The sequence below is a fragment of the Fusarium pseudograminearum genome, chromosome 2, assembly GCF_000303195.2.
Source record: "Fusarium pseudograminearum CS3096 chromosome 2, whole genome shotgun sequence".
NCBI lineage: Eukaryota > Fungi > Ascomycota > Sordariomycetes > Hypocreales > Nectriaceae > Fusarium > Fusarium pseudograminearum.
In genome coordinates this window covers 2007394-2018852 of record NC_031952.1, presented here as the reverse complement: position 1 = coordinate 2018852, position 11459 = coordinate 2007394, and the positions used below count along the sequence as shown (strand labels likewise).

At 48.6% G+C, this 11459-nt stretch overlaps 1 protein-coding gene across 1 annotated transcript; it reads left to right on the top strand.

The window, feature by feature from the left end:
* Positions 1–5667: 5667 nt before the first annotated feature.
* FPSE_07890 (uncharacterized protein) lies at positions 5668–10329 on the top strand (the record flags this gene model as incomplete). The annotated part of the gene is made up of 2 exons (XM_009261008.1): positions 5668–9822; positions 9874–10329. The coding sequence occupies 2 exons, from the start codon at positions 5668–5670 to the stop codon at positions 10327–10329; spliced, it is 4611 nt and encodes a 1536-aa protein (XP_009259283.1).
* Positions 10330–11459: the final 1130 nt, after the last annotated feature.

Below are 11459 nucleotides of genomic sequence, written 5' to 3'. Positions count from 1 at the left end.
CATCCGGTATGGTGTAGTGGCTAACATTTCGCGCTCTCATAACCTGAGAGATCAGCACCGCGGAGCCCAGGGTTCGATTCCCTGTACCGGAGTTTCTCTTTATATCTTTTGCATCTTTTGCCGTTTCTAAAACCATGCTGTACTGTCTCTTTTTTCCTAGAGCTGATAAAGCACGATCGAGCAAACAAACTCACCAATTCCAAGACCAGTTCACTTTTGCCACCACATATCCTTGCTTACCCGCTAAGTGCATAGGGACCAGATCGACGGTTTCCAGGTCAGGATAATAGCTTAGTACCAAGTTCGCCCGAGTCATTGATGAACACAATATGGCTGGTTACTGATCCTCACTTAGTAATGAATTTGCTTAAGACCTCGTCTTTACTAGTCAGTTACGTGCAGCAATAGGATATAGAACTCAAACTGCACTAGGGCGCAATGTGAAAACATGAAAGAGTAGAATGCACTCATTGCTATGTACATGCTAAGTAGATGAGTTGTCCATGTCTTGGACACGGAGGGCACGCTCGCCAGCAGCTGGGAATACGGATATAGATTTGTACTCTTTGCTTCTTCTCGCTGTTTTACTTTTCATTCCTTACTTCTCATAGCTCGACGTAACACCGCGAACAGGGACTCCCTTCCAGATGAATGCTAGACAACTCACCAGTTTTGTTTTGGCGGACATGCCCGGACTGAGGCCCGGCTACCATTAGCATGGAGTGTCTCTACATCTACCTTTAATGAACAATCACACCGCTTTGTAGCATGTTGAGTTGGATCACGCATTAGCGATCGACAAGCATATTCTCGATAAGAGGACTTGTTCCAATCGTCGTAGATCGGCCAATCGAGTTGGGGATAGTATAGCTAGCCAGTAAGCATCGCATGCGACACAAGACAACTAGACCCTGCACGACATAGATGACTAGGAGCAGCTATGTTTATAGGGTCCAGTACTAGTAGACTGTGTTTGTTCTAGATTTCCATCTGCCGCTTTCGTCAGCCCTGAGGCTCATTGGGCATCAGCAAGATAGGAGGAGCCGTGTCATATATCATAATTCCTATACCCACGCAGATCTGGAACTATGCAATTGCGAGGTAAATCTTGGTCCACCCGAAAGTTCAAGGCGTCCGGGTGCTTCTATTAAGGCTTCTTTCCAGCTAGGATATCCATGGCTCAGGTTTGTCAGCTCGTTGCTATGTAGTTGAGATCGTATGTTGCTCTCCCGAGCCGCCTAAGCAGGGTTGGCCTTGCTTGGCAGATGGTGACAGTGTGCCAGCCAGCTGGTCTCTAGGGTTCTTTAGTTTCAAGCAAAGTGCATGTCGCTTTTGTCAGTAAGAGGTTGCTGGTGATAGGGATATATTCTCAACCTCGATTGGACTTGTTGTTTCAACTGACTCATAAGATCATACGACGCTATCGATGTCTCGAATACCTGCATTATTTTTGTCTTGATTCCCGGTGAAAGAACAATACCCTAGTTGCTGAACGAGGACAGTTCAGCATTATGCTGTCTATGACTCGACATGAAACAATTGTGCTTTTCAGAAACTGATTCCCACCCAGATGTGTATTGAAGTGTCATGGTTTTGGTGTGCAATGCCCTTGTACCGACACGGACAACAACAGGGAGTTCTTTACAAACTGGTGATGTCAGTTTATAATAGCATGCATGATCCAGACAACCTCGAGCTAAATGGTGTAAGTCAAGTTGAACCAATAAACACGGACGACTAGCACTCCAACGTGTGAGCGTCTGCTAACAATGCTTCACGTAACATAATGTATTTAAACTTTACAGATTCGGTCAGATAGATGTGCATTTTACTTAGATAGACACCGCACTTTGTGGAGTTGGCTATGGGCAATATATCGGGAATAACAATGTTGCTATTATTTTCAAGAATGTGAAAAGTCTATCGGTATAACGCCTCACATATTTCCGCACTGTCTTGGCGACGAGGATGGGGTTTACACTACGCCATATTAAAGGGACAAGCTAGACTTCGTGTTCCTGAATTTGCAAGGGTGGTTGGTGATTTCTTTGGATCTGATGTAAGTGAAGCCATCCCTAGCAAGCTTAATTATGTATGTACCAGTCCTAGTTTCATCATATCATTGTACGTATGTGAATACATTTAATTCGCATGTAAACAAAACGAGACCCATTTTGATACTGCAATTAAGAATGTCGTCGGATGCTCGGGCTGCTTCGGAGCACCTCCGGATGAATCTGACCGTGGGTATTGTGCTTGGTGTCTTTCCCATGGGCATCCCGCCAGGAACTGGCCTAAAACACTGACAGTCCCACGCTTATTGATCTATGGTTTACTATGTATAATCGACAGAAATTTCAGGTAGTCAAGTGGTAATACTGTACTGCAAGACCAGGTTACCAGGGAACAGCCATCGCTGTGATCCACATGCAAAAAGAGAATTTTCTTCTAAACCCGCTCTTCCAGCAACTTGGAGGGATGTTATGTTACGATGGACAGACTTGGTAAAATCTCCTTCCCTCCGAGAGTGGATTTTTTGCAACAATAAAACACCTCCGAGGAACAGGGAATAATGGCTGATAAGTCATCCTCTATAAATTTGTCTTTGTCCACCAAACCATGGGGCAACGACTGGAACCTGTAACGGACTCTGTACTGTGCTGTACGTACTGCACTGGACAGGACATGCCATGACCTATGTTATTCGCCACATGTGGCTGGTGAACCGAGATCTGCATCTTGGGAGGACATGATCGTCATGATCCCAAATCGTTCGTTCCAAAACCATGATTTGCCAAGAACATCCATTCATTGCTCCAAAGCCGGAGCGAAACCGCCGGACTCGAATGATGTCACTGCCATATGTGGCGCACCTACAGTGTTGGTACATAGGTACATACTGTACCGAGCCTCATCCATCATGCCTGTGAGCTTTGAATATTGCATGGTATATGCCCCGCCATGTTTCCATGCGGTACACTTGTGCGCATGCACTCAACTTGGCAGTCATCGCATCTGCACGCAGCACAACACCGGAACAATACGTATAGTACAACTCAAAGCACATACTCCATTGTCAGTGTAACAGAATGGTCTCGACAGCGCGATCAACAAGTGGCTCAGGGACTTTGCCTCTCTCACCTCATGACACCGCACGACACGTTGATCCACCAGGGACGGGTAGGGGTCAGCGAGGTGCCCTGAACCTAGTCCCATGGAGGACAAAATAATCCCCGCTCCCCAGTCCCAGCCCGTGCGGTCGACAAAAGTAAAGAGCTGGTCAATGCGGGTCAGAGGCAGCAAGGTGATCATCGATTTCCTTCACCACAGTTCCCTGCTTAGAGATCATATGCGGATTGTTGTGCTACCCACCTGCTAGCAGTAAGATAAGAGGGGTCCAACTGCTTCTTGGGGCCAGGTTCTTCAAGCTAAAAAGTCACTTGTGAACTTGCTGGTTGGCTGGCCCTGGAAGCTCAAAGGGACTCTACAAGCCAAGTGGGGGGACTTGGCATCATGATCGCCGATTCGTAACGTTGTCAAGCGGTCTGGCCTATCGGTAATTGCAGTTTTCGAGACTGCCACCAGGTGGGATACTATCTATGTATCGCAATTGAAAAAGACCATTGTTTCTGTTCCAAGCCACGAGCTGGTGCGCGCACTATTGAAGGGTGCAGACGTCAGCAGGCCAGATCGAAGCTGTCGGACCAAAGGCTTCGATCCACGCCTAGATTGAGAATTGTCTGCATCATAAGGCAGCTAGATGAAGCAGTGAGAGTTAGGTGTTAGGATACAGTAGTGTCGCTCAACCTTCGTAGTGTGAAACCCGCGCACTAGGTTATGGAGCATTTCTCATGTTAGATTAGCCCATTAATTATGGGCCTCGATCCATGAGGCACAGGTCTCATTAGGTGAGCTGTGCGTTTGTCCCGTCAAAAGGCAAGTTTTTTTGTCCTCTTTGCACGATTTGTCGATCTCGCTTCGTGTGTCCGCCAGGATTGTACTATAATTATTATTAGAACAAACAGGATTACGGTGCGGCTCAGGTCGAGCGAAAGGACTATTTGTCAGGCCAGGCTGAATCAGCAACTCTGTTCATAGACGGTCCTAACAGTCGCCAAAAGACTGATTGATTGTCGTACACTGGTTGTGACGAGCTCAAACTCGTGGATGGCTCTTTCGTGTGTTGACTGAGTCTCGGGTCAGGGTCGTGGGGTCATAGAAACCACCAAGACTTCACCACGAGACCCCTTCCTTTCCGACACGGAACAATCCACAATGCCGGAACACAAGCTCATTATGGCACAGGCACTCGGGAGACAATAGAAGAAAAGTTGAGACGTTTTCGGTCCAACAACTATTTCTACAGAATACACTGAACCCAAGGCCGTCAGCTCGTTCGATATGGAGTGGGCAGAACACACCCAACACTCCAGGGCAAAGAGACCGGCGACCGGGGAGGGGCACACATTAGGTACTGCAACATAGAGTACACAATAGAGTGAGATGGGATTTCAAGGGATGAGGATGGGATTTTGAGCGGGCTTGGCAGCGTAATCCGGTCTTCTGCTCATTGAGGGGAGAGAATATGGGAGGGATCGACAGAGCTAACAAGGCGACAGATGAGCCATTGGTAGGGAAGTCCTTGCCTTCAGGCTCCTGTCCATTTCCACCTTGACCCTCTCTTGTCCTCCACTCCTGCCCTTGTAGTCCCGGGCCACTCTTGCCTCCCTCTAACTACAGGCGCAGGTTGCCCAGCCCAGCTGCCCAGTTCAGTGAAGTACATAGGATACCTTAGTAGGAAGAACAAGGATTAGGTGGGATCCAGTTGGGGTTCCCTGGGCGAGCACCTGAAATCCGTCATATGTACCTGCTGCTGTACTGTAGGGCCACACTGTACATTTGCCACCTCCACACAACCAACCTACAACACCTTACTCCCCCTACCTAGAGTTCAACATCCTGTCCCCCTCAGCCAAAAGCTGCTACCGGTTGGTACAGTAAATTATCTGTCGCCGTGCTCTGCCCTATCTCGCCTCGTTTCGACTCTTCCTTGACTTCTCTCGAACGTAGAGCGCCATTACGCATCAATAGCAGATCAAGTCGCCTGGCCAAGATTATTCGTCACTCTTTCCGCATTGGGTATTCGTCTTCGCAACCTTTTCGCCATCCATCGCTGTTCGTTCGAATTGTGATAACTTCTGTTTTTCACTACCTGTGGTTTGGTCTCTGCCGAGTTCGGCCCCCTGTTGATCCTGCATTGGAGCCTCGTCACTCCTGCATCTGGGCCCTTACTTTTCTCTTTAATCGACCTCACTTACGGTTCTGCTATTGCATTGTGCCCACGTCGCTACTCTTGTCAAAGCCAAGCCCTCGTCAACGACCACGACTATCATAACTACGACAACCACGAGAACCACGATAGCCGATCCTTTTTTACTGTGTTCCCTAGTTCTGACTGGTTATCTTCAATCCTTTGATCTCGTGAGATCTTTTGCCGGCACCCTTCACTGGTATCACAGGCTATAACGGGGATGCGCAACAATACTTGACAGGATCGTCCTCACCTCCCACTCGAGTACCATCTCCACCACCCTCATCGACTTCTCGGCTCTCATCTTTCCAATCTCAGCCTCGCAACTATCAGGTGGGCGACCAGATAACGCCATCATGGATGTGCCGCACGACAAAGAGGGTCAGGACATCAGTCAACCTGAACAAAAAGACAATGAAGAAAAGCAACACAACCTCTCATCTACCACTCTACCCTCTGAGTCTTATCCTCCTCCACCTCAGTCCTCGACGGCATCTTCATCAACCTTTCGGCCCAGCGGTCCGGATGTTCTGCCAGGCCTTCAGACAAACACCTACAACAACAACAACAACGCAACACCCACCCGCACGACTCGAGCTGCCTCATCTGCTGCCCCCAGCGAGCAGAATAGTGTCTCCAACTCGGAAACACCGTTTTCGCCTTGGAGTGTTAGTTCAGATAAGCAATTGGGTTATCACTCCGCAGCTTCAGATGTTTCTGGAGACCGAGTTTTTCCTATAAGATCCGTCGTTAGCGTCGACCCTAGCTCCAGTAAGATAACCAACAACGATTACTTTCATGCCTTGCCTCAGCGTGATGGCCGGAGCATTCCTGTCAAAGTCCCAAGTACGTCCCGAGCTGACATAGGGCCAGATCTGAGACGTTCGGATACAGTCCCAGCAAACTACCATTCACGAGCCCACAGCGAGCGTATCGACGCTCTAATGCGAAGGAAAAATACAATGAGCGGGCCCATGTCGAGAATTCAGCTAGATGCAAACCGCCACGGAAGCAGTACGGCCCCTTTAGAACTTGATATATCAATGTCAGACAACGAAGCAGATACAGACGCAGACACAGAAACAGAAGAATCGGGGGTGATGGGACATGCCTCGGCAAATGTTTCAGCGGGAGGGCTTGAGCCCGATGCTTCTTCTGCCGGGTACTCCAGTGCTGATGTTTCACACGTAACTGCCCGGTTCACCCATGTTGTGACAGATGATGGCCACGCCGTCATCACTGGTCGTGACGGTGTCCTTCAGCGTTGTGAGGACGAGCCAATCCACGCTCCTGGTGCTGTTCAAACTTTCGGTGTTCTCGTCGCTCTTCGCGAAGAGAACGATGGTTGCTTTGTCGCCCGATACGTTAGCGAGAATTCTGTTCGGATGTTGGGCTACACACCGAAACAATTATTTCAACTCAAGAATTTCCTCGACATCCTAACGGAAGAGCAACAGGATAATCTTCTTGACCACATCGATTTCATTCGTGACGAAGACGCAGATCCCGCTATCAATGGGCCCGAGGTTTTCAGCTTATCGATTCGACCCCCCAAATGCAAGAGCACGAAGCTTTGGTGCGCGATCCATATAAATCCGGCACACCCTGATTTAATAATTTGCGAGTTCGAGCTGGACGACGACGTTGAATACCCCCTGCGGCCTGCGGATGAAATGACGCCAGATACCCCCCACGACACGTTGCAGTCGAATCCGACTTTGGAGGAGATAGAAGACAGCACAGAGGTTCTTAGTAAGCCTTTGAGGATACTGAGAAGTGCAAGAAAAAGGCGAGGTGAACAAGGCGCCATGCAGGTTTTTGACATCATGTCTCAAGTCCAGGAACAACTTTCATCTGCCCCAAACCTCGAGGCCTTTCTCAAGGTCCTGGTGGGCATAGTCAAAGAATTGACTGGGTTCCACCGTGTCATGATCTACCAGTTTGACTCTTCATTCAACGGTAAAGTTGTGACAGAACTCGTCGATACATCCATGACGAGGGATTTGTACAAAGGCCTCCATTTCCCAGCATCAGACATTCCACGACAAGCTCGCGATCTCTACAAGCTCAACAAAGTACGATTACTCTACGACCGCGACCAAGACACCTCCAGAATTGTTTGCCGAACAAAAGAAGACCTCGACATTCCGCTGGACATGAGCCACTCCTATCTACGAGCCATGTCGCCTATTCATATCAAATACCTGAAAAACATGGCTGTAAGATCCTCCATGTCGATATCAATTAATGCTTTTAACGAACTATGGGGCCTCATTTCTTGTCATTCCTACGGAAATCACGGGATGCGAGTATCTTTCCCTATTCGCAAAATGTGTCGCCTGGTGGGAGATACTGCATCCAGAAATATCGAGAGATTATCTTATGCTTCGCGACTGCAGGCTCGCAAGCTGATCAACACCGCACCTACGGACAAGAACCCCTCTGGGTATATCATTGCGTCATCAGAGGACTTATTGAAGTTGTTCGATGCCGATTTTGGTTTGCTATCGATCAAGGGTGAGACCAAACTCATGGGGCCTGTCGAACAAAGTCAAGAAGCACTCGCTATGTTGGAGTACCTCAGAATGCGTCAACTTACATCTGTTGTTGCATCGCAGGACGTCAGCGAGGACTTCCCCGATCTACGATATCCACCTGGCTTCCAACTTGTCGCTGGGTTACTCTACGTCCCACTGAGTGTCGGCGGCAGCGACTTCATTGTCTTCTTTCGAAAGGGACAAATTAAAGAAGTCAAATGGGCTGGCAATCCCTATGAAAAGTTTGTTCGCGAGGGCACTGCAGGCTATCTCGAGCCAAGGAAGAGTTTCAAGACGTGGCATGAGACTGTTGTTGGTAAATGCAGAGAATGGAACGAGGAGCAGGTAGAGACTGCGGCCGTGCTTTGTCTCGTTTACGGTAAATTCATCGAAGTTTGGAGACAAAAGGAGAAGGCTTTGCAGAATAGCAAGCTAACCCGGCTGTTACTTGCTAACTCTGCGCATGAAGTCCGAACCCCTCTGAATGCCATCATCAATTATTTAGAGATTGCCCTCGAGGGAAGTCTAGATCAGGAAACTCGCGATAACTTGGCCAGGTCTCATTCCGCATCAAAGTCTTTGATTTATGTCATCAATGACCTACTGGATTTGACCAAAACTGAGGAAGGGCAGAACTTGGTCAAAGACGAGGTGTTTGATCTTGCCAGCTGTATCAGGGAGGCAACCGGCCCCTTCCTGAACGATGCGAAGCGAAAGGGAATCCATTACACCGTCGTCCAACATCCCGGGTTGCCTCAGTTTGTACACGGAGATGAACGACGGATCCGTCAGGCACTCTCCAACGTCACAGCAAATGCCGTTGCACATACGCACAAGGGCCATGTCAAGGTGGAAGTTTTTGTGTCCGAGATCAAAGATCAACAGGCCGTTGTTGACTTTGTCATCGAAGACTCTGGCATCGGCATGAGTGCAGGTCAGCTTGACACCCTATTCCGAGATCTCGAACAGGTCAGCTCAGAGGACGCGCCTACATCAAGTTCATTAGATGATATGCCTCGTGAGATGCGTACTCTGGGACTTGGCCTTGCCGTAGTTGCGCGTATCGTTCGCAACATGGACGGGCAGCTTCGCTTGAAATCAGAAGTTGGTCAGGGTTCGAGATTTGTCGTCCAACTCCCGTTCCTCTTATCAGATCAATGCAGCGGTTCTCACCTTAAGGATGCACCAGACGGGCGAGGAAACCAATCCTTCAACAGCACTAGCACTGCTAGTACCGCCCCAGATGCTTTAAGAGCTGCGCCAGAAGGAGAGATAACGCTTGTTGACAGAGCTAGTACTATGGCTTCTGCTGGTGATGTGTCGCTCAAGGGTAGTGGGGCAAGCCAACGTAGCATGGGCAGTCATACAAGTCACGGCAGTCGTAACAGTCATCAGAGTGATGCCGATCGACTTATCGATGCAATCCAAACACCGCTATCCCTAAATGAACGAGAAGGCACCGAGTTTCCCATTCAGGGGGGGAGGGGTTCAAGACCAATTTCCATGCGCCCTGAGTCTCGCGGAGCTGTTAGTCTTGGTGGTCGATCTGCCAGCCCATCCAATCAACAGCCTCAAAGTCCTGTTTCGACTAAGCCTCGTAGCGAGCCCGGCAGCACCGAAGTCACGGATTCAAAAACCCCAATCCGAGCAGTCAAGGTGCCAGATGACTACACTGATATGCCTCAAAAGCCGCAACCCAGTGAGCAATCCGGTATTCTTTTTGAGATGAAGACCATTGATCGCCCCGTAGCCAAGGCTGGTACAGAAAGTGTTACCAGCGCAGGGACTCAGATGACTGAGCAGCAGCATCTTCAAGTTCTTGTGGCTGAAGACGATCCAATCAACATGAAGATCCTGAGGAAGCGTCTCGAGAGGGTGGGCCATGGCGTGCATCATACTGTAAACGGAGAGGATTGTGCCGCAGCTTTTCGTGAAAGGTCAAGGGAGTTCGACGTTGTTCTAATGGACATGCAGGTGAGTTACTTGAGTCCGAACTAAATACACATGGCCACTAACTTGGACAAGATGCCTATCGTCGATGGCCTTACAAGTACAAAGATGATCAGATCAATGGAGGCATCTGCAGATTATCACGGTCACTCAGCTTTAGCTAACACTAACCATCGCATCCCCGTCTTCGCAGTTTCGGCCTCGCTCGTTGAGCGTGAAAAGCAGAAATACATTGATGCCGGTTTTGATGGATGGATTCTCAAGCCGATCGACTTCAAACGTCTCAATACTCTCCTTGCGGGAATTTCCGACGAAGAGGTCCGCAACTCTTGCTTATACGAATCTGGTCAATGGGAACGTGGAGGCTGGTTCCATCCAAGGTCCTTGGTGGGCGGCTCAGAGGCCAGTGATGAGATCACGCCAAGGGCTGAGCACGCTGCGAAGGACAAGGACATCGGCGAAACTGCTATTATTTCTGAAGACGCGAAAGAAACAGGCGGTGCTGATGAAGCCAAGCCCGACAATGACTGAGATAACCCCTTGTTCTTCTGGATGAAAGGCAGTTCAACAGCACCGGAGTTGGGCATTGGTGATGGACGTCTTATCCATTGTGCAGATGTGGCATGATGGTGTCTTGCCAGAAGGACAACTGCTCTTTCTGGGCATTGGCACTCTTCAATACGGCAGTCTCCCGCCACCGCCTCATATGCTGCCCGACTATTTTCTTTGATTTTTCTGGTTTTCCTTTTTTGCTTAAACGGTTTTAGCCCCTGGAATACACGCGCTGTACACGATAAATATGATGGAAACGGAAATGGTAACTGGCGTTCGGGGCTTTTAGGAGTGTGCAATTCATTATGCCAATGCAGTTTGATATTGCAGGGTTTCTCTTTCGGTGCAAGCAGGAAGGTCGTTGAACAACCTGAGCATTACAATGGCCGAGCCCTTTTCCTTTCTTTCATTTCTCCCCCTTTTCTTTTTGTCAGCACAGAACGAGCGGCAGACAAGGGCCATGATGTATACGATTAGCATGGGTTCTTAAGGCAGGGTGTTTGGTGATAGGCTGGTTTTTTTTCGTTTTTTTTTTATTATTTGCTTTTACTACTTCATCTTCTTGGCTGGTTGTGCTTTTGCTCAATAAATTGGGCCAGTGAATCAATTCATGGCGAGAAGAGGAGGATCTTCGGTCTGACTGTTTTATCAAGTCACGACTATGTGAGATGGGGTACACAGGGTGTGCATGCAATCGCCCAGGTTTGGTGAATTGTATTGTACCGCGCGAACACGGACAGCATAGGGAACAGCATGTATGCCTCTATCCACAAAAGTCATGCTTAAGAGTCTAAGAAAAATAATACATGACAAGTTGAACGATTAAAAGTATGACACTGTTCAAATCATATGTTAAGCCTTTCGAGAGTCACCACAGAGTGAGCAAGTTGAGCGATATTTAATGTGTCATTGTGTATTTTCCATTGCCTACCTCGAACGTTCAACGCCGTCTATGCATTAATTGCAAAACCCAATGGTACCATTCCACTCCCGCATGGCATGCCCTTGTTCTGCTCCTCTTAATAAGTCTCTCAAAGTGTGTCTACATTTGTTTCCTGGGCTCCCCTTAAACTGTATCGCCAAAACCTAATCATTTCAGTACCGGGATG